The sequence below is a fragment of the Lygodium microphyllum genome, chromosome 26, assembly GCF_053477565.2.
Source record: "Lygodium microphyllum isolate KBCC chromosome 26, Lygodium_microphyllum_v1.1.10, whole genome shotgun sequence".
NCBI classification, from domain to species: Eukaryota; Viridiplantae; Streptophyta; class Polypodiopsida; order Schizaeales; family Lygodiaceae; genus Lygodium; species Lygodium microphyllum.
In genome coordinates this window covers 20745225-20769585 of record NC_141160.1, presented here as the reverse complement: position 1 = coordinate 20769585, position 24361 = coordinate 20745225, and the positions used below count along the sequence as shown (strand labels likewise).

The 24361-nt window shown below is 41.4% G+C and overlaps 1 protein-coding gene across 2 annotated transcripts in view; it reads left to right on the top strand.

The window, feature by feature from the left end:
- Window positions 1-5390: 5390 nt before the first annotated feature.
- LOC148013037 (E3 ubiquitin-protein ligase RKP) overlaps window positions 5391-24361 on the top strand; it is a 79606-nt gene continuing 60635 nt past the window's right edge. For both annotated transcript variants that reach the window (XM_087667434.1, XM_087667433.1), the window contains exon 1: window positions 5391-7837. In XM_087667434.1, coding sequence (XP_087523560.1) covers window positions 6278-7837 — 1560 coding nt within the window. In that variant the 5' untranslated portion in view covers window positions 5391-6277. The remainder of the gene's footprint in view (window positions 7838-24361) is intronic.

The window sequence follows — 24361 nt, the reverse complement described above, 5'->3', positions numbered from 1 at the left end:
TTGGTAAGAATGCCCCTCCATTGTGGGGCTAAGTGAGGTTTCCTTTATGCTATATTGGAATCATGTGTAAGGTGCCTTTTAAATTGGAAGGTTATAAGCATCCTATTCGTGGATAAGATTGTGGGGTGGTCATCTTTTATAAATATATATTTGCTTGTATGTGAATGGACAATACACATTTGAGTTTATAACCTTCACATACATAGGGGATGTATTTATATAGAATTTCCTACACAAGAGTGCTAAAAAGAGAAATTTGTACATACACCCAAGAATTATCAAGGAATTTCCTACCTTGGGGAAATTTAAATTACATAAAAAATGCATAAAAGGGCTTTGCATAGAGGGGCTCAAGCAAGCATGATATTGGTAGTTTCTTAAGAGTGATTGCCCTGTGATTAAGGCTATGCTAATGTTTGTTGATGATTACTTCTCCACAAATATACATGGCTAATACAATTGTTTTTTTCTCCCACATCTTAAATGTGCAAATTTTAGCTTTTATTGAGAAACGTTTGTTGAAGACACTCAATCAACACAATGAAGAAAAGCCAATCTATAGAAAGATACACCCAAACAAGCCTTGAATATAAAATTTAACACGTGAAATTTTCATATCCACAAGTCCATGTTGTCACATCAAGAATTTGGTATTCATGTGGTTCTACAATAACTATGATACTAATATCTATTTTTAAATTCCATTTAGTTACAAATGGACAATACTACAAAGATAAGCTAAGACCAATGTGGTAAATCATTAAAAAAATCACTAGGACTTCATCTATTCACTATACCAAACATTTAAGAGAAGAAACAGTATAGAATTAAGTAAAAATACAACAACATTGTTTTAATGAGCTACTGAGACTTAAGCAAGCTCACTATACAACACTTTCACTAGACAAGGATGGCTATCTTTAAAGTGCTTTTGCAAGTTAAAAGTAGAGGATGGTAGCTCATAGCCTTCTAGAATGTGAGTGTAAGAGAGGGAGTGAGTTGACAAGCTTAAAAAAGTGAAAGGGAAGGGAATTCGAATCACATCACCTTCTCTTGAGTTTCTTGTGAAAGGAAGTAGGGTATATGAGGTAGGTAACATGTGGTGGCATCCACATTCATGGGACATGTGTGTCTTAAGTAGTAATATAAGTCTAACAATGCACTTGTTCTCCTTTACTTTTTCCACAACAAATATAATTGGTAAGCAATGCACATTGTCAAGTTTATGTTTGTTTCACAAGCATTTTATCTCTCGTAGTCACACTGTGTATCATTGATCCTTTGTGTATATAAACATACATGTGCATGTGTAATGTGTGTGTGTGTGTGTGTGTGTGTGTGTGTGTGTGTGTGTGTGTGTGTGTGTGTGTGTGTGTGTGTGTGTGTGTGTGTGTGTGTGTGTGTGTGTGTGTGTGTGTGTGTGTGTGTGTGTGTGTGTGTGTGTGTGTGTGTGTGTGTGTGTACCTACAAACATGTATGAATATAGTATGACAAATAATCATACAAATAACAGACATGAAGAATTTACTATCGACTCTAAAATAGCTTTTTCTCCACTAGAGAGGATTTATCTAGATAGAGTATCATGAGTTGTGAATAAAAGTCACGGGTAGTATGAAAGTTGATAGGTCTCTTGTTTGCTTAAAAAGCAAGAAACCTTTTGATGACTAGGAACAAACTTCTAGTTTAAGGAGTCATGATTATTGTTATCTCTAGAATGTCAACTTTCATTTATCACATAGAATTGCAACTTAACTAGTTAATATTATTAACAAGAGGCATTATTCACTTCTAGGGTGACCTTCCTTGGTCTAAAATTTTCCTTTTATTCACAAATTGTGCTATGGTCAAGTGTGTAAAGGACTAGAAGTAAGAATATTTAGATGAACAATGAGGTTAAATAAGTAATAAAAAATTGTTCACTTAAGTATAGAAATAATAGGTAGTAAGTCACATTATTAATTGTCAAAGCTTAAGTGTTACGATCTAGTCCATGCTTCAAATACCATTCTAGAAATGCATTAAAACTAAAGTCCACACAGTCTTTCACCATCATTCATTTGCAATCTTGATGGATAAAACCAAATGATTACATGAGAAGAGGTTATGGAGATTGAGTGTAAGAAGTGCTAACAAATGATTCAAAAATCCACATTTTTAGATTTGTGTGATTAAAGCATTATCACTGCCATAAATGTGGCAATAACTAACAATGTATGTTAATTGATCTTTAAGTAGAAGCTACATAGTTTAGGCATGAAAAAAGGAGGTTATAATCAAACCATTTATTCTCTTTATTCGTTGTTGCACCACGCCTCTTCATTGATTTTAAGACTGCATAAAACACAAGAGAGCTCAACATAAGGGAAGGTTATTCTATCGATATGATGGAATTGACACCACGAAACCATCTTGTAGCTTTTCAAATGAGTGAGAGATGAGAGCTAGAATACTCAATTATTTTGTGACTCATCATTTGCTATGCATCAATATTTGTGATGAGGTTTAAACCTTTGCCATGTTGAACTTTGCCGTAGAAAAAGATTGCACCTTATGTTTGTCTAAGAACACCTTTAATGTCATGCATTGTGAGTGTTTGTGGTTGGGTCTCATCTTAGCCTTTTCACCTTTATGGGTAAAGTCCCCACCAAGTTGCATAGAATGAGATTTATACACAATCACATAAAATAATTCATCATCCCATTCAAGAGCTTCATCACCAATAGGTTAGGATGTGGTTTTCACTTATCAAAATCAAAATTTAAATTCAATTGAGCACCTTTTCACCTTGTTAATGAGGGATGTGATCAAGAGGGCCATAGGCCATTGTTGTAATTGGCTAGCAAATACATAGCACAAACATACACAAATACTATAGTTAATGAAGATACGACTTTTCTTAAAATGCAAAGGTATTTCTAACATAGGGTAGTCTGTTTTTGTGAAAGCTATATTTGAGTGCACACACGCTTGCTCATAGTCATGAGCTCAAACTAGCCAAACTACACTCTTGACCTAAGAATATATAATGTTGCAAATGAATCAATTAGCCTATCACCCTTCTTGGCATAATTTTGTGGGGCTAATAAACTTTGAAATTTTGGGTAAGACAATAAGTATCAATATGGATGTGAAGGCGTTCTGATTGATGATGTAATAAGGATCCTACCCACAATATGCGCTTGATATGTGAATGAAACACAAGGGTCATTGGTTCACCATCATATTTTATGTGGTGACAACATTTCAATTCACTCTTTCATTAACGTCAAAAGTGACAGACATTTCTTTTGTTTATAAAGCACTTTAAAAGTTCATTAATGTGTTGGACTCATAGTTGACAAAGAAGCTCAAATAATGTTGTTCAAGCTTTGTTATGTAGAATTCATGCGCACAATTTATAACTCTCTTCATGTGTTTACTGTTCTTTGAGCTATGAACACCTAACCTTACATTACCATTTGGGTAGTCTATGATTAAGCTTGTGCTTCCTTTAGAGACAAAAATCAGGGGCATATGATGAGTGAGGTGGAAATAATGCACTAAATTGCCTATAGAGAACGTTGTTCTAATCTAATTCATCCCACTTCCCACTTGGGATAGGGCATGAAACAATCCAATGCCAATGTGAACTTGGTCCACAACTACAACTCCCCCAATCCTTGGAAGTGATTAAAACACATTTTGTTAGCCATGATTTGTAGAAGTTCAAGGATGAAACTATCATCTTTCTTGGGAGCCATGATTTGTCTCTAAGAAATGCAATGGCATAAAGTTTTATCATTTGAAGGCCATAAAAATCCCCTAAAATGTTTTCCAATTCAACCTAATTAGACTTGTAAAAAGGAAACAATGGACCAACGAAAACCATCCAAATTTCTAAATATTTGTAAAGGCAGGTTTACCTTTTGCCTTAACCTCTGTGAAAACTTATTGAAATACGAATGGAACCTTTGGTAGAAGCCTAGATATCTACTATGATATTTATTTTGTTGCAAAAAGGAGGTGATTTATGTATTTTGTGGATTTCTATTAATATTTTCTCTTTGCCACATAATAATGACTTCTTGCACATTGTGCCACATGTAGTGTTGGTTTTCTTATGCCACACAAATAGATGGTAGGGAATTAACGTGTTTAATCCTCGAAGTTGAAACTCTATTATCCTTCCAATCCTTAAAAAAATCTTATATGTCTTGCAAATGAGGAAGTAAAATAAAGTTCCTAGGCTAGAGAAGAAGAGCATTCAAATTGTGACCTCTAAATTTAAAAATAGTAGCATATATGCCTATTGTGGCATGCAAAGGCCAAGCCTCCTTTACCTAGTCTAACTAATCACCTTGTTTTCAAGAAATGGAACATTAAATTTCAAGGGAGGTGGACCTTTTTGAGATCTCCTTGAACCCATTTACATAGCCTTTCTTATTCTATATTAGGGACTTATCTTGCATAATATCATAAACAAATATAGTGCTATCATCTAAATCCCCATATCTAGATGTTATATCGGGGACTTATCATGCACAATACAATCAAAAATTGCCATGCTATCATCTAAATCCCCATACTTAGATGATATATTAGGGACATATCTTGCATAATACCATTAAAAATTGTCATGCTTTCATCTAAATCCCCATATTCATGGTCATGGAACACAATTATCTGCATAAAAGCAATGCAAAAGATGCACTAAATAGTCTTTCTAAAAATTACAAGGGGTACCTTGAGAGTTTTGGCAACATTCATGAGAATTTGACCAAATCGGAGGGGCACACGGGGACTTTTGTATCTCATCTATGAACAATACGATAAAGAAATCGCCATCCTATCCTCCCATGTAATGGATTACAGTTATCCGCATATAAGCATGCAAGGACCAATGTACGTAATGGTAGTTATCCGCATATAAGCATGCATGAACCAATGTACTTAATGGTAGTTATGTGCATATAAGCATGCAAGAACCAATGTACTTAATGGTTTCGGTAACATTATGGGGGGTACATGGAGACATTTGACAGGCTGAGGGAATTTTGATGGAATGAGGGGGGGGAGATTGGGAAGTTAAACCCAGTCTCAACAAAGTCGAGAAGTGTAGGAGAAATTGGAAATTTGACATCAAAGGATATCTTAGTAATAAAATTTATTAATGGGGGCAACGGCCTAAACGAAATAGCTAATTAAGGAGGTTAATGACGGGATTTGGGGCGCTAATTTTAAAACACGGATTTCGCCTAGCGTTACGACCATTGCCTCGCCCCCCGAAAAGGCTTATTATTATTATTATTGTTCGGTCGTTCTTTTTTTGTCAAAATACGAAAAAGCGTATTCTGCGTTTTGGTATTTGTTTGTCTATTTATTTATTTTTTCTATGTGCGTCCCCTTTCCCCTCTTTGTTGTTGTTGATGGTTTTTTCAGAAGAGGAGGCGGCTTCATCGCCATAGCTGACAGGGTCCCCGCACCCCCGCGCAGCCGCCGCAGCCCCGCCATGTGACCTCCCCTGGCCTCGCTCGCAAGGCCAGACGCAGGGACGACCACAATCACAGGCGTTCGCCGTAGCTCTTCGCAGGCTTTCAGAAGAAAAAGCAACAGTAGCTTTCAAAATTTCCCCTTCTTCCCTCCCCCCCGCTGGATTCTTTTTATTGCCTCCGCGTGTGCCCAATCCCTAATTATCTCACAGTTTCCGGAACCGTAGTGGGAGTACTTGAAGCGATCGGCCGTCTGTTCTCCACGTGGTAGCTCTTCGCTGTCGTCCCCAGGGATCAAACATCCCGGATAGGTTAAAAGCTTGGCTTTGCGCAGGAGGACTAGGGACAGGGACAATAGCATAATTTTTGATATTCAAAGGCTATCTGTCGTGGAAAATAATTTATCAGGGTTTTTGTTGGAGAGCAAGAGCTTTCTGCATATACCACGATTGGGGATCAGAACGCTGCACCTGCCATTTTTTTAGGCATTCGTGGTTCTCGAATCTCAGCAATTTTTGTTCCGCACAAGTTTTGGAGAGAGGTTCTTGATTTGCGGGAGCCATTAGCACTGATTGTTGCGTATGCCAATCTCTTAGGCTTCTTCCAAGCATATTGTGCATATTGCTTGCGGGATATAATAATCGATGTGCATTGAGTGAGGTGACAATAGTTTCAGGCTAGTGGATTTCACACTTCTTGAAACGGATGCAAACGACCCAGTCTTCTCGTTGTTCTGATCACTGGGTCGAGGTGACTTATGCTGGTTATCAACTTTTGGACTAAGTGAACTCCAAAAAGTCAATGAGATGAGGGATTGGTTTGGCAAAGAGGTTAGCCCTGCGGGGCTTCCAGTAGGCTTGTCTGTTGTTCTTGAAGCAGAGGACGTTCCTGGTGAACATGTTACTGCAGTGGGCTGCATTCGTGAGAAAAACACCATAACATCCCTGGAACAGACTCTTAGACATGTTTTTGATGCCAATGCTACTGATGGTACTGTAATTGCTATGGATGGCAAGCTTAACCTTGAGCGAGTTCAGTCACTCCTGGAGATGCAGCTGATGAGCTTCTCAACTTGTAAAACTGCCAGCAGGGATGGCATTGCTATTGTACATAGTAGTTCAGGAGATGGGATTGTGGCACTGGATAAAAAAAGTGCAGTGGGGGACATCAAATTCATGCAAGGAGGTCTTGTTGTAGAAAGTCAGGCAGTGTTCAGCAGTGTACGGGCTAATGCTTGTGTATCAAAGGGTAAATGGATGTATGAAGTAACCCTTGAGACTGCTGGAATTCAACAGTTGGGATGGGCCACTCGTTCTTGCAATTTCACGCGAGGAGAAGGTGTCGGTGATTCAACAGATTCCTATGCATATGATGGGAGACGTGTCAGGAAATGGAGCGTCTCTTGGCATCAATATGGACAGCCTTGGGTTCCAGGTGATGTCATTGGATGTTGCATTGACTTAGATACAGGTGGGATTTCCTTTTTCAGGAATGGCATCTCTCTTGGTATTGCATTTACAGAGGTTGGAAATGTGGAGCCCAAGCTACCATATTATCCAGCTATCTCTCTATCAGAAGGTGAAAGGTGTGAACTCAATTTCGGAGCTAGGCCTTTTAAGTATCCAGTTGAATGTTTTGAACCATTGCAGCCCCCTCCTACATTGAAAGACGGGGATCATTATTTTTCTGCACTGTTGAGAGCTCGGTATCTGCTAGGATGCTTGCAAAGACTTGTTCAACTTGACAGCAAGGAAGTTTTTGCTGCCATGGCACCTATTGAAAGGCTGAAAAGGTTCAAGCCTCTAGGAGATGATTCTATTTGGATTGCCAAAGAGATATGCAGGCAGATGGCAAACCTACTTTCAATCAAGAGAGAGGATTTTGGATCGCCTGATTCAGAAGTTCAGGCTAATTATGTGATCTGGGGAGCTCTTATCCCATTTCTCATGGAGCTGCACAGGTTTCAGCCGCCACATGATATCAAGAGCGTCGACACTGCAATCAATGTGCTCCTGTCATTTCTAGATCAAGACAGTGCCCAAAACTGCATCTGTCAGATTTTGGATGGGCTTGCATATGGATGTAGAACAACTCCTGTCATTCTTGTGGAATGCCCATTTACAGGTTCATATCCCTATTTGGCTCTGGCTTGCTACTTTCTTCACAGGCAGGACATTTTAATGCATTGGTGCAGTTCAGATGGATTTGAGTTGTGCATAGAAGGGCTCCTTTCAAGGAAGGGACCAAACAAGTACGACCTTGAAGGATTGATGCCAACTGTTTGGTGGCCAGGCCTACGTGAGGATTTTTGTGCCGAAAATAACATGAGGCAGACTGCTTTGGCTCTATCAAAAGCAATTGGCAAGGTAAGAAATTGTTGTCATTGATATCATTAAACAAGGTCAATCATTAACTCCTTGGAAGAATCGTATTTGTTGCTAGGATATGTGCAATCTATGCTATGCTGTGGTTGATGTGGCATGGATTAACTGTCATGTTTGAAGGTTCAAACGGGAATTAAAAAAACCTACAAAGAAAGAAAGAAAAACTAATGTGATGCTTTTGGCCATAGAAGGCATTAACTTATGAAGTGAATAGGGATTATTAACCATTGCAAGTATTCATGCACTGTGCATGTCATGATTCACTCCATCGTAGTACTTTACACTGTTTGTTACATGCTTCGTTCATATCCCTCATTAGACTGAGCACATGTGTAGTCCTTTCTTTCTCTTGGTAGGTCAGTAAGGTTTTGCTCATTCAGAAGATTGGGACACAATGTAGGAAAGCATTTCACAATAGGATTATTGAACAGATCCATATCTGATGGCACCTGCAGTAAGCTAAGATCTCGTACCTTGTAAATAGTGCAGCACGTGCAAAGCGGTTCTCTAGTGTGTCTAAGTAGGAGTCTTCATGAAAGAAGACAATAATCTCAAAGGAAATTTTTGGACAAGTATGGATAAGCTAGATCAAGGAGCTGACAATGCATCTATACTACATGGCATTTGGAAGGGGATCTTTGCTAGTAACTAGCTTGGACTTTGGGTTCATAGGGCTTGAAATATGCTAGTACTCGGCCATGCCAAACTCCAAAAGAAGCTCTAAGATATATTTGTGTTGGGAGATAAAAATGCCATGTATCAATTGATAGATTTCAAGATTGAGGAAGAAATGAAGGATACCAAGGTTTGTCATGTCAAACTCTTGTTGGAAAATCTATCCAGTCAAATCCACTTGTTGTGAGTCACTCTCGGTAATAAGTAGGCCATTCACATACAACATGACTAAAACACATTTGTCACCCACAACCTTATAGTAAGGGTTGGGGTCATGGTTTGATTAGTGGAACCCTCTTGTAGAAAGAATTGATTGATCTGTTGGTACGAAGCCTTAGGAGCTTGCTTCAGACCATAAAGAGCCTTTCCCAACTTGTAGACATGATCCTCCTTCCCTTGCACGTGAAAGTTAGGAGGCCGAATAACATAAATCTTCTCTCTAGAATGCCATTCAAGAAGGCCGACTTCACATCCATCTGGTCAACCGACCATTCTTGATGAGCTATAAGAGCCAAGATAGCCCGAATAGTAGACATATAGGTTGTTGGTGCAAACATCTTTGAATAGTACAAGCTTGCCCTTTGTGCAAAACCCTTGGCAACAAGCCTAGCTTTTTGCTTGTCCAAGGTGACATCAACTAGTTATTTGGTCTTATAGACCCACTTCACACCAATCACATTCCCCTTCCATGGACACGTAACCAACTCCCAAGTTTGAGTGGATCCTCCCAAATTAGGGTTTGGCTTATGGGACATAGACACTCTCTAGGACCATGCATTGCTTGAGAAAACTTTGGATAATTTACATGTTTTGGGGTTGTTTTAAAGAGCTAATCAATTTGCAAATGCATTTCAGATCAACAATCCTCTAACCATTGGATGGTGAAAGGAGAAGCAAGTACTATTAGAGATTTGGTCATCCCCAAGATGGGCATAGGCTGTTTGAGGACAATTTAGGGCAGATTTATTCAGGGATGTATGACATTCTCTATCCACTGATCATCGTTGGGTGGAACTAGATATATGGGTCTCCCTTAGCCACGTAGGTAGACATGTACTCCTTCATTCACCTATTGTATCTCTATATGGGTACTATTTTGTCTTGTACATCACTTTAGGTTCTTTTTATAGTACATCATTGATAATCTTTTAGCACGTCACACTTGGATGCCTAGTGACGATGGGTATCGTACATGGTTTTGTCTCATAGGTTAATTTTGGCTTTAGAAGACGTTAATATATTTTTCTTTCTTCTCTTCGTTTTCACTTCTTTTAGTCCAGTCACACACTTTCGCATTTGCTGCACTATGCAAGCACTTCCTCTCCCCAAAATGTCGATGGTGATGGGAGAAAGGAGAAGCATCTAAAGGAGGAGCGAGATGCATGTCTAGCTGAAAACTTGTGAAATGAATGGCCTCCAAGGTTGCCTCAAGGAAGGCAAGAACTCAGCCTTGGGAGGAAAAGGCTCCTTGTTGGTCAAGAGTATGAGGCCCCATCAACGAAGGGCAACCAAGATTATGAGTGCTAAAGGATTCGAGTGTTTGCTTCAATCAATCTGTAGGTCTTGTAAGGGTTAGTGCCAACCTAAAAAGACAAGTTAGGAGCAAAAAATACCACATAAGTCCATAGAATGTCCATACTTGAACTTTAATTAAAAGGTGCTTGTGAGTGCAATGTGTTGGGTTTTGAGATGGTCCCACTACCAAAAAGCACTACCAAAAGGTAGACATGCTAAAGATGTAGGAAAGTAGTAGAAATGTGCAGTGGAAGAGAGATGCTAGGCTATAGAGTGCCCTGCAAGAATCAACAGATGTGCAATTGGGAGGTGTACTAAGCCTTCAGTTAGTGCCATTGACATCTGAACTAGAGGAAGGCTCCATGATCTGCTAGATTAGAGAATCCCTAGGGAAGGTGGGCATAGTTGCTTCTAGCTGCATAGTCAATGTAAAGACAACTCAAAAATAGGAGAGGACTATTAAGTCTATTCTTAAGGTAGACAAGGAGTGCGTGAGGACCAAAGCTCATAATAGTGGCATTGGTGGACCAATCAGATAGCCCCTTGGGTGTAGTGGGGGTAGATGATCTGGCCGCCATGTGAGTAGTGGATCTACCTTGCTGGAGTGGAGGATGATCCCCTCTGGGTTGTGGAGGTGGGCTTGAAGTATCCTCTCCTGATGTGCTCGAGTTTGTAGGTGGGGAAGAGGGTCTAGTCTTGGGTGGGCTGTCCTTGGCCTTTGAGCAATGTGATCATTGAGCAAAATGGCCAGTCTTTTGGCTATATTGGGCTGTCCTTGGCCTTTGAGCGATGGTCATTGAGCAAAATGGCTGGTCTTTTGGCAATGTTGGCAATACTCATTCCTTTAGGGATATTTAGCCAGCCCAATTTTCATCGTGGACAGGAGTTACTTTACTTTTGAATACCCAACTGTGTTAATTTTGTTATTTTCACTACCCGGCTTCAGCTTTTGGAAAGTCAATGCCTTGTTTGAAATATTGGGGTTTCTTATGAAATTGATCGAATAGCCGAGTGTAACGTGGTAGCTTATAATCCAACTCATAGAAGGTGGATAATTGAGGCTAGGAGAGGACGTGTTGGATAAAATTGAAGTATCTTTGTGGTAATTGATTAATGAATGAAGCGACTTGATCATCAATTAACTTTATAAGCAAGTGGTGGCGAATTCAATGAGTAGTCACCAATACTTAGCCAACTTGATAGTCAAATCATCTCTCTTAGCAATGATTTTGAATTCTTGGAGCTCGTGGTCAAGGTTGATACATTAGATATGATCATGAGTTGCGTAGATGTCGACTAGATGTGCCCAACGCTTAGATGCAAGGTCAAAGTGTTGGAGTTGTGAGTGAAATTCAGGCATAAGACCTTGTATCAACTCGACTATGGCTATTGCATTTCTCTTGTTCCAAGAGTGGACAGTGGACTACCTCATATGAGAACCACTGGGGTCAAGTTGGGGTTTTTGCCCTTGAACAAGTTCCCACAAACCTTGGGAATCTAAGACATGTCACATCAAATTAGACGAAGTTGTAAATTCAGACTTGATGAGGAGGGATTAAAATAGGGGTAACTAGGTACTACATGAGGCCTTGAAGGGCCTAGCATGGTGATAGCCCCAAAGGAGGTGATTGACTTGCTGATGGTCCACTTGTCGAAAAATAGGATGGCCCACTAGGTATTGTCATGGTTGGCAAACTCTGTGGCCACCTAGGAGAAGGGGGAATAGGATGGGGCTTGAGACACATAGGTGGGATACTTGTGTATATAGGTTTCCATGTATGGTTGGGTCGGGGGATAAACCCCTTCCACTTGGATATGCAAAAGTAGAGGACCTAAAGGGATAGGATGTGCCTATGTTTGGAGATCCCTCCTAGTGTGGTGTGTGTGTGTGTGTATAGGTGGAAGGAATAGTGATGTTAAAAATGGTGTGAATGTAGATGTGGATGTAGTGAAAGAAAAAGGTGGAAAGGGTGGGATTTGAAATTTTTGTGAAGATGTGGAGGAAGTGAATGTATTACATTGATTTTTAGATTCTAATGGTTGAAATTGAAATGTGGATAATGATGGAAATGAAGATACAGATGAACATATCTACTTCAAATTGACTTGAGAAACAAAACTTGAAGGACAAGAGGGAAACTTCCAGAAGGGCTCATAGATTTTTTCATATAGTCACCCATTCTTGTGTTTACATATAGAAATCAGTCCTCTTTGTAAAGAAATAAGTCCTCTTTGTAAAGAAATACTCTGACACAGAAACACAAATAACAACTGTACGACAAAGCATAGACTGATAAAAGAACTTGGTTAGGGTTAGTGTAACTCAAAGACAATGAATATAGAAAATAACCAAAGTGATATTACTGTTGAATATACAATGCTCATGCAACAAACACACTGTGGAGTGAATGAATACTGAACCTCGAACTCTTGTATCTCAAGGATCAGGGTAGGGGTAATGAGTTGGAGAGTGTGTCATACTTTGAATGGATCCCGAATCACAGCAAGACAGCCTCCGGATGTCGAACATCAGCAAATGCAGCAATGAGAAAAGCTAGATTTGATGTAGACAGCAATGAGGAGAGAGAGAGAGAGACTAAAAACGTAGGCAAGAGAAGAGAGACTAAAAACGGAGGTAGGACAGCCCGCAAGAGAGAGAGACTAAAAATGTAGGCAAGACAGCCTGTAGGAGAGAGAAAACTGCCAAACGCAAGCTGTAGATGATGTGGCAGGCAGTACGGCAGCAGGTGTGTGCAGGAACATCAATCGTCTGGATGGGATCAGCTCCAAACTGCGAGAAGAGGGCAGGAAATCAGGTGCCAATCGATGTAGATAGCAATGGACAGCTTCGGCTGAGATGTCCTCTGCGAACAGGGTGTGGATAGTAAGCTGAAATACTTGAAATATGCAAAAACGAGATTGTAGATTGAATGGAGGGCAGAATACGTATTTATAGAAAGTTTGGGCCCTCCCAAGTGGATTTGTGCTTATGGGACATAGCAACTCTCTAGGATCGCATTTCTTTTAAATAAACAAGGTTTCTTCATTAATTAAGCAAGTTTTGGGGTTGTTTAAGTAAAGATAATGCATTTTTAGCTCAACACCCCCTCTCCAGCCCAACAACGGTGCCATAAGAAAGATCTTTTACCCCAAGGCGTCCCGCCCCAAAGCAGTTAGAGCAATGGACAAAGGGTGCATGTCAGCTGCCCAGTGGTCTACTAAGACTACAGAGGCGATGGTTATCTTACCAAGGGAGCCCAAGTGATCACCCCAGAGAGGACAAGGCATTGGATAAAGGGTGCACGTTGGCTGCCCAGTGGCATACCAAGCTCTACAAAGGCGGATGGAATCAGCTATGGACTTTTTTTTTTTTTTTGAAGTTGATAGATTAAGCATTAAGTGTGGGTTCAAATCAGTTTTCGTCCTATTGAGTATCCATGTGCCAAATAGGAGAATGATAAGGATGGTCAGACCCAAGACCTTCACAAAACAAGCATACTATCCCTACCATTACTGGATGTCGGCGAAGAAGAATAAGACTAAGGTGTGGATATAGCAAATATGTGAAGAAGAATAAGACTAAGGTGTGGATATAGTAAATATGTGAAGCAAGCAAGACAAGCAAAGCAAGTAAGCAAGCTAAAGAAAAAGTGCCTTGGAGACTGCCATAGATAATGCCACGGATATGGTGGATCCAGAGTCAACCACTCCAAAAGACCGAAAAGGGATAATTGCGAACAAATGCATGTTTACACGAACATAATGGCAATGGATGGGGTAATGCAAAGGGTGATGCAAGATGTCATGCGCACGCAAGATACAATGCAACGATGCCACTTGGACAGTGCCCTTGCAAGGGAATTGTTCTCTTGCCCAAGCGTCCTTTTACAATCAGGTCATCTTGACAGTGTAGATGAAGTTACAAATGTCCATAATACAATACAAAAGAATAAATATCTAAAAATTGTAAGCAGCATTACTTTCACTATCAAGAGTAGAAGTCGCCCTCTCTCAAACTGGAAGGGAAAGCAAGAGGGAAACCACCTTCCCCTGTCAAGTTGAATAAGTAGGAGAGGCTGTACCCAAACCGATCTTGGGTAACGTGTATTGAAGAACCGATCCGTTGACCGCTTTGGTCAAAATATTTGCAAAATTGTTGGATGTGGGCACAAACTCTAGGTGGATAGTGCGTAGCTTAACTTGCTCTTTGGAAAAATGAAAGTGGACTCCCACATGCTGCATCTGTGGTGTATTGATTGGATTGCTCGTAAGGGCAATGGCACTCTAGTTGTCGCAGTAGACAACGGTGGGAGAGTCGCATGGGAAATGAAGTGCCGCCAGTAAACTCCTCAGGTAGATGACCTCGGTGGTGCCATCGAAGAGAGTCCGGTACTCAATCTCGGCCGTGGAAGCCGCCATTATCTCCTGCTTACGACTTGACCAAGAAATGGGAGCCGTGCCCAAGGTAAAGAGGTAGCCGCCATGGAAACGCTGGGTGTCAGGATCTCCTGCCCAAAAAAAATCAGTGTACCCTTGCAAACATAAACCGGAACCATATGTCAGACCATAAGAAAGAGTACATCGTAAATAACGTAACACACGAAGATATGTAATCCAATGTGACATCCTAGGTGCTGTGAAACATTGATTGAGTATGCTGAATGAGTAAGCTAAATTCGGCCCAGTATGAATTAACCAAAGAAGTTTTTCCTACAATAGAGTGATAGGTATGTGTATCGAGGGGCTGTCCTAGCGTATCCTTTGACAAGTGGACAGTAGGATCAAGAGGGGTGGCCACTGGTCGTGTCTGATCTGAAGTGTGCTTTTTCACTAGCTGAAGTGCGTACTTCTGCTGTGACACAAAAATGCATCCCCCAGAACGAACTATCTCCATTCCCAAAAAATAAGACAACAAACCAAGGTTTGTTATCTCAAAAGTAGCATTAAGCTTTGCCTTGATGTTTGCTAGAGCAGCAGAATCTAAGCTTGTGATGAGTAAGTCGTCAATGTATAGCAGGATATAGCTGACCTCCTCTGCAGTAGATCAAATATATAAGTTCAGGTCATAAGGGGTAAAATAGTATTCATGAGTTCGTAAGAACTCATCCATTCTATGGAACCAAGATCACGGTGCTTGCTTTAACCCATAAAGAGCTTTCTGCAAGTGGAATATCTTATTCCTCGGATTTCCTGAAGGAAAGTCTGGTGGTTGCTCCACATAGACTTCCTCCTCCAAAAAACCATTCAGGAAGGCACTCTTGACATCCATCTGATATATATCGGCCAATCGTGGTGAGCAGCTAGCACAAGAAGCAATCGGAAAGATGTCAACCGCGCAGTAGGAGCAAAGGTCTCTTCATAATCAATGCCATGCTTTTGTCAAAACCCTTGCACGACAAGGCGAGCCTTGTACTTATCTAAAGTTCCATTGACTTTTAGCTTGGTCCTAAAAATACACTTTGTCCCGATGACTTTCTTGTGACTCGACAATCCACCAATGTCCAAGTTTCATTTCGGTCAATACTCTCTAGCTCCTTTTTCATGGCCTCTTACCATTGAGGGTGCTGAAGAGTCTCTTGCCATGTATTCGGCTCAGAATGCGCTATATAATCGGCTGTAAACAACGACGCAAATGAAGTGTGAGGAGCAAATCGGGTAGATTTTCTAGGTCCCTCTGGAGTAGAATTTGGTGGTAGGATCCCCAAATCCCGTATGGTTTACTGGTGCCAGTAAGGTAACAGGTCTCACGGAGGAGGCATAGGAGATGAAGAACTTGTTGGAATGTCAGGAGCGAGAAGTAGACCAGGCTCAGTGGGCACGATCTCCGATGATGTGAAAGGAGGAACACGATCGATATTCTGTGCAAAGGATTGCATAATATCCCTCTCATAAAAAACGACTTCCCTCCTAACAATCACCTTACTTGTTCGAGGATCGAACAAACGATAGGCTTTTACTTCAGAGGAATATCCGACAAAAAAGATCAGCTTGGGGAGTGAGCTTTCCTATCTTATCATTAGGCGTATGCGTATAGGCATGACACCCGAAGACTTTGAAGTGGGAAATGACAGGTCGAGAGCCAAAAAATGCCTCATACGGGGTCTTCTGAAGAAGAGCCGCAATCGGGCACTGGTTGAGGATATACACTGGAGTGTTAACAACCTCGACCCAAAGACGCTTAGGAAGCTCTGCTGCGAATAACATAGCATGCCATTTCCACGACTGTCCGGTTTCTACGTTCTACGACTCCATTCTGAGAGGGGGAGTTAGTAGAGGCGAGCTGGCGAGAGATGCCATGCTTTAGTAGAAGCTCGAAAAACTTGTGGGAGATAAACTCACCACCGCTATCACTCCTTATGCAACCAACACGACGTCCAGTTTGGTTATGAACCAACAACACCCAAGTAGAAAAATATGTGAAAGCATTTGACTTATGCTTGAGGAAGTACACCCACATGTATCTAGAATGATGATCCACTATAAAAAAGAAGTATATTGCGCCATTCAAGGCAATAGTGGATGTTGGCCCACAAAGATCAACATGAATCAATCTAAGAGGCTCCTCAGCATGAAGTGTGGACTGCTGAGGGAATGGGGTACGGTGCTGCTTTCCGAGCTGATAAGCTTTACACACATCATGAGCTAGTTTTAGACGGGGAAGGCCCTCAACGAGTTGACGGTGGGATAACTCATAAAGAGAGTCATAACCAATATGCCCTAAGCAAAAGTGCCAAAGATGCTCATTGTTCATAGGCTCCCGAGATGTGGCTAATGCTTGGAAGCTATGGAACATGGAGCCCTCGGTTGTTGGCTTGGTCAGAAAGCATGTCATATGGTAAAGGCCATTAGGTTGTGCCTCACGGCAAGCAATCACTAAACCGGTTTGAGAGTCAAGGATCTCGACTGTGGTCGCTATAAAGAAAACTACTCGCCCCAACTGGCAAAGGTGCTTGAACAAATAACAAGTTCACCCCAAGCTCGGGGACATGGTAGACATTGTCCAACGAAGCCAGATCTGGACCCTTGTCAGTGGCAAAATTGACGCTATCTTGAGCCTGAATCTTGACCGAGGAGTTGTTTCCTACGCGGACCACCCGGCTGCAGGGGCTCGAGAATGGAAAATGTCCAGTATAGGAGTCAAATGATGTGTAGCTCCACTGCACACAATCCAAATAGGAGCTGAAGTGCTTAGCTGTGATGAGTGGGCCTCTGCAGTAACCTTGTCAGGAGGCAACTCACAAATGTGGATGAAACTCGCATTTGATGTCTCTATGGAGACAATGTGGACCTTTGCAGACCAGTCACATAATCCCTTCTGAGTTGAGAATGTTGCCGATTGAGATGGCTGAGCAGTGGCAGTATGAGTCTGACCTTTAAACTGCCCCTTGCCATCACCCTGCCTCCCTTGTTGGGGTTGCTCGACTGAGGGGCGAGGGTCTGAGACTTGGATTTGGGTGGTGTGCCTCGTCTTTGATCGACACTTGTTGTCAAGATGACTAGCCTTTTGACAATGTTGACAATACCTATTTTTTAAAGGTACATTCTTCCATGCTTGTTTGAGTTGTGACTGGGAGTTTTCTTGTGATTTCGTGGATTGATTTTGTTTTTGATTTTGAGTGGAGGTTTGATTTTGTTTGCCCTTCCCTTGTTGCCCGTTCTAAGAATCAGTAACAAGAGCCCCCTCTGAGGAAGAGTTCATATGTAATTGATCAAACAACCATGCATAATGCAACAATTGACACTCAAATTCATAGAAGGTAGGCTTTTAAACTATACCTTTCACAAAATTGACGTATTTTCTGGGGAGTTTATTCAGAAAAAATGTGACTTGATCGTCAAAGGACTTAGGAGTCCCCATAGTGGAGAATTCGGTAAGAAGTCGCCGATACTCAGCCAACTGGACTTTCAAGTCATCCCGGTTAGTGATTTTAAAGAGTTGGAGCTCATGGTTAAGATTTATATAACAGGTCCTATCTCGAGCCGCATAGCGTCAATCAAGTGTGCCCATTGTTTTGACGCTAAGTCAAAATGCTAAAGCTGAGAATCAAACTTAGGCAATAAGCCTTGCATCAGTTCGACAATAGTGGAGGCATTTCTAGCCTTCCATGAGCGGATAACCTCGTATGGAACAAGTGCAGGATCCAGTTGGGATTCCAACCCCTGCACAAGATTCCATAGGTTCTCGGAGTTAAGGACATGTCCCATCAAGTTCGACCAAGTGGTAAAGTTTGAACTGTTAAAACGAGTCTTATCATTGAAAGCATGCTTGGAAGAAGATGAGGTAGAACCATGAGGTGTCAGGAAAGTGGGATAAGATAATGTGAAGGGTAAGATGGTGGTGGTGGGTGTGTCTGATAGGAAGAATGAGGGGGAAAAGATGGGTAGGCAGAAATAGGTTGGGAGTGTCCAATGAGTGTTGATTGATGCGGATGCACTGGAAGATGAATGTTTCCATAAGGTGCCGATGGAGGTGGAGGCACTGGGACACAAAAGCCCTATCCAAAGCTTGGTTGGGGCACAACAGAATGACTAAGAGGTCCACTAGGTATTGTGATAGAGGCAAGTTGTGATACCAATTGATCCACATTCGGGAGAGATTGGGAGGGATACCCAGGCTGCAATGATCTCGAAAGTGTGTGAGAAGAAGGTGGAACACCACCCGACTAAGGAAAGGATGAGGTTCTAAAGGTGGTGCCTATGTTTCCATAAGCCCCTGGTGCGGTGTGATGTGCAACATGAGTGAGGTGTTTGATAGGGGAATGTAAATGGTGTAAAGGAAAGTGGAGAAGCAATGGAAAAATATGGTGGGATGGGTGGGTTTTGAATTTGTGATGTGAAAGGTGCAGATGCATTTTGTTCATTTTTACCATCTAATGATTGGAAATGAAATGATGATGATGATGATGCACCATTCAATATAGAAATAGGAACACCAAATTCATTCTCATTTTGAGAAGTAAAATGAGAAGAAGGAAGGGTAGAAGAAGAGGTATCTGGCTTTTTCTTATAATCCCCATGACGTGTGTTAACATACAAGAATTGGTCCTCAAGAGAATCTTTTCCATAATTAACTGATTGTACTATCTTCCTCATGATTTCTACCAGTATATTACAAAATAGAAGAGGTAAAAGACGAATCTAAAGTACCTTGCACCGGAGTTGATGGAAGAGGATGAAAGAATGGAACATACTTCGGATCTCTTTCTCCAACAGGGGGGCCATCCCTAAGGGAGGTCTCGACGACCCTGCAATATCATCAGATTTATGCGCAACATCTGAAGAGAGAAATTCATGCATACCTTCATTGAGTAGCTTCTCTTGAAGGGCAATCCTTTGATCGAGCTCCTCAATCTTCTTTCGTCTAAAGTCCATGATCGCATGATATTCTTTAGTGGAAAGCTTGTATAGCCTTTCTTCCGTGTTGTCAAAAGTGTCTTTCACCATGTTGGAACTTTGTGGAGCAAACTATTCTACCCACTCTCGCTCGGTTCTCGGCATAGGTTGTTCTGAAGATTGAATTGGTGTTGATGTGTTTGAAGTCATTTGAACCTACTGTTGTTCTTGCTTCTTGCGGAGAGCTTTCAGATCAAAGGCCTAGGTTTCTCAGAGAGTACCAGGCTCTGATAGCATGTAAAGAAATACTTTTGACACAGAAACACAAATAACAATTGTACGACAAAGCATAGATTGATAAAAGAACTCAGTAGGGTTAGGGTAACTCAGAGACAATGAACATAGAAAATAACCGAAGTGATATAATTGCTGAATATACAATGCTCATGCAGGAAACACACTATGCAGTGAATGAATACTGAACCTCGAATTCCTGTATCTCAGGGATTAGGGCAAGGGTAATGAGTTGGAGAGTGTGTTATACTCTGAACGGATCCTGAATCACAGCAAGGCAGCCTTCGGATGTCAAACACCAGCAAACGCAGCAGTGAGAAGCTGGATCTGCAGTGAGGAGAGAGAAAGACTAAAAACCCAGGCAGCAGGGGAGAGAGAGACTAAAGACGCAGGCAAGATAGCCTGCAGGAGAGAGAAAACTGCCTAATGCAGCTTGGCGACAGCCTATAGAAGCTGGGCGAGAGTCGGAGGAGAGAGAAAACTGCCAAACGCAGGCTGCAAATGACGTGGCAGGCAGTACGGAAGTAGGTCTGTGCAGGAACAGCAGTTGCCTGGCTGGGATTAGCTCCAAACTACGAGAAGAGGGTTGGAAATCAGGCGCCAACTGATGTAGACAGCAATGGACAGCTTTGGCTGAGATGTCCTCAGTGAACGGAGTGCGGGCAGCAAGTTGAAACACCTGGAATCAGCAAAAACGAGATTGTAGATTGAATGGAGGGCAGCATATGTATTTATAGAAAGTTTGGGCCCTCCCAAGTGGGTTTGTGCTTAGAGGACATATAAACTCTCTAGGATCATGTTTCTTTTAAATTAACAAAGTTTCTTTATTAATTAAACAAGTTTTGGGGCTGTTTAAGTAAAGCTAATGCATTTTTAGCTCAACACTCTTTAGGACTTATTCCCTTGTCAACAAACTGAAGTCCATATAACTTGTTCCAAAATCTTGCATGGATGAAGAATCAAACGAAGAGGGGCTAGAAGTAGAAACTTGTGTATGTTGCTCCCGAGTGGATTTGTTAGGTACATACTCTGGATCTCTTTCTCCAATAGGGGGCCCATAGCCCTAATGGAGACTCCGACAATCATACAACAACTTCAGATTTATGAGTAATATCTAAAGGGAAAAGGTCATGTTTACCTTCAATGGCTTGTTGGTCTTGATGCATGAGAATCAAGTCGTACTCCTTGTGTGAAATCTCGAAGGGTATGTAGACTGCATGATAATTAGAAGTCTCTCCACCAATGTTGGAATCTTGTTGGGCAAGCTGTGAAGCCCACTCTTGTTGGGTTTTTAGCATAGCATGTATTGGAGATTAGTCGTGTGGAAGTGTTCGAAGTCATCTTCCCTCTGATAGTTCCTTTTGATGATGAGCTTTCCAATCAAGGGCGTAGGTTTCTTTAGAGAGTACTAGCTCTAATACTAGGTAAAGAAATACTTGTCTATAGATAACAAATATAGACGTATGACAAAGCATAGATTGTAAAAGAACTCAGTAGGGTTAGGATAACTTAGAGGCAATGAATAGTGAAGATGAATGAATGATAATGAGTAAATACAATGCTCAATGCAGCAAACACAATGAATATTGGACCTCGAACTCCTCTCTCTCTCAGATGATGGGGGCAAAGAGAATGAGCTGATGTCCTTTGTACGGATCCCAAAACATAGCATATAGCCTTTGAAAGTCCATGGCAGTAGCGAAATACTAATCTAGAGAGTCTAAATTAGTACCGAACAGGTTTGGGACAGCTCAAACAGTAGGCAGCATGCTGGAAACTGTCAGTAGGACGCAGGTGACTGCTGTAAACAGCAAAACACAGCAGTAATGATGACATGGCAGGCTGGCAACAGCTGTGGGACTGAAAATGAGTGGATCCTCCCAAATTAAGGTTTGGCTTATGGGAGACAAACACTCTCTAGGAAAGCATTTCTTTTCTAATGAAAGTTTGGGTAATTTGAGTTTTGGAGTTGTAATAAAGAGTTACTTAGTTTATAATGCATTTTTAAGGTCAACAACTTGGCCGCTTCAAATGTTTTAAATCTGGGCCTATGTGTTGATGACACATGCATAGAAGGATATAGAGATCATTGCTCGACCCCTAGATTCTTCTCTACATGGGACAAGATTGAGGCTATCTGGTAATGAGCTATGAGAGCTTTCTTAGGATGATATGTATCTTTGTTATATTTATTATTGTCTGTTGCAGCAGGTTCGATCGAGATTGAGTGAGTTGAGGGTGAGAGTGTCAGATATTGCACAAAGAGTAGAGAGCAGTAGAGAGAGAGAGTAAGCACTACACATTAGGTATTTGGTACAATGATGAATGTACCACTTTTTAGGTTTAGATAGTATATAAAGTACAATAGTGTAAGGGTGCGCTCACACCCAAACACTGAAGAAAGGCACAATAAGCCTTTATTCCCAACAACCTCCCACCTAAAGGCAACGTGCCTGAAGGAAGAGAAAAGAATCATCTAAGTCTATGTATGTATAAAGTTGAAATACACATTTACTATCGAACTCCCATCATGTGGCGGCAATGAGCAAACCACCCTGTTGGAAGGCCCTTCGTGAGATCTGCAGGGTTATCATCTGTATGTACCTTGACAAGCTCAATGCTCTTGCTGTCAAGTACATTCCTAATAAAGTGATACTTCACTTGTATGTGCTTTGTCTTTGCGTGAAAGGCATGATTCCATGCTAGCATGATAGCACTTTGACTGTCACAGTGGAGTATAGGAGCCTCGGTAATACCAACTTCGCTCACAAGATGTGAGAGCCATAAAGCCTCTTTGCATGCCTTAGTGGCAGCCACATACTCTGCCTCTGTAGTAGACAATGTAACACACTTTTGCAGCTTGGATATCCAAGAGATTGCTCCACTTGTGAACGTGAATACATATTCTGAAATAGACTTCTTGCAGTCAGGATGGCCAACATAGTTTGCATTCGTGAACCCAACAACGGAGGACTTTTGCTTACCAAAGCAGATACACAAATCCTTTGTGCCCTTAAGGTATCTCATGATACCCTTCACTACTTCCCAATGCTTTTTGCCAGGATATGCCATGTATCTGCTAACCACTCCCACTGCAAATGCAATGTCAGGACGTGTAGCAACCATTATATACATCAAGCTACCAATAGCTGAAGCATAGGGTATCTTGGCCATTTCAGCCTTTCCATCATCGGATGTAGGGCTGTTATTTGCACTAAGTTTCACATATGGAGGCAATGGTACGCTAATGGCTTCCCCCCCTCCATATTGAAATGCTGCAAAACCTTAGTGACATACTCCTGTTGTGAGAGATAAAGACGACCCTTCAATCTGTCTTTGAGTAAACGCATGCCAAGAATGTGATTGGCCTCACCAAGATCCTTCATATCAAAGCTATTGTGTAAACTTTGCTTCAAGTAGTCCAAGGAAATAACACCCTTGCCTGCAATCGGCATGTTATCCACATACAAAACCAAGAGAATAAGGCTGCTATTTGCTGCCTTCTTGGTGTATAAACAGTGATCAACTTGAGAATGATGAAATCCCTGAGATTGCATAAATGTATTAAATTTGTGATAGCATTCTCGTGGTGCCTGCTTCAGCCCATACAAACTCTTGTTGAGTTTACATACCATGTGGCATGTGCTCTTTTCCTTGTGCAGCAAAACCTTCAAGCTGCCACATATAGATCTCCTCATGCAGATCACCATGTAAGAAAGCAAATTTTATGTCCATCTATATGAGTTCCATGTCTTCAGATGCAACCAAGGCCAAGATGAGTCCGCAAAGTAGTCAATTTGACTATAGAAGAAAAGATTTCATCAAAATCAATTCTAGGTTCTTGCTTGTACCCTTTAGCAACTAGGCGTGCCTTGTACTTTAGCAAAGAACCAGAAGTGACTTTCATTTTGTAAACCCATTTGCAGGGTAGCACTTTTTGTCCTTTTGGCAAATGCACCAAATCCTAAGTGCCATTCTTCATTGGAGATTCCATTTCTGATAGCATTGCTTTGTGCCATTTCTTACTATCCTTTCTGTCCATTGCTTCCTAGAAGCATGACGGCTCATCACAATCTGTTAACATGACATAATCAGCCACATAGTTTACGCTAGGAACGAACCTATTTGGTTGTCTTTGCACTTTGGTGGACCTACGGACCCAATGGTCAAGATTTGTTGGCTGTTCAGCCTGCAAATCTGCATTAACAGCTTGCTGTTCTGTAGGTTCAGGGTGCTGTACAGCTTGTTCGGGTTGTTCCAAAGGCACATGTTCTTACTGAATTTGTGGTACATCATGTGCAAGATCTTGCTGATCATGTTCAGCATCATTTCCTGCATTTTTAGGATCATTTACAACTGGTATTTGCTGCTGCCTAATGGGCATTCTTTGCTGTCCTAGTGGTACATCCTCCCGGAACACAACCCTCTGACCTCTTTTGTCTTTTCGGGCTGTTTGTGCACGCGATCTTCTCGAAAGATAACATCATTACTGTGTACTATTTTTTCTTTCTTGGGATCCCATAATCGATACCCGATCTCACCTTTATCACCATATCCTAGAAAAATGCATTTACAGGACTTTGGCTTAAGTTTGCTGTTTTCTTCCTTGCGAATGTGCACAAATGCCTTGCAGCCAAATACTCTTAGGTGAGCATACGAAGGTGGCTTGTTTGACTACACTTCTTGAGG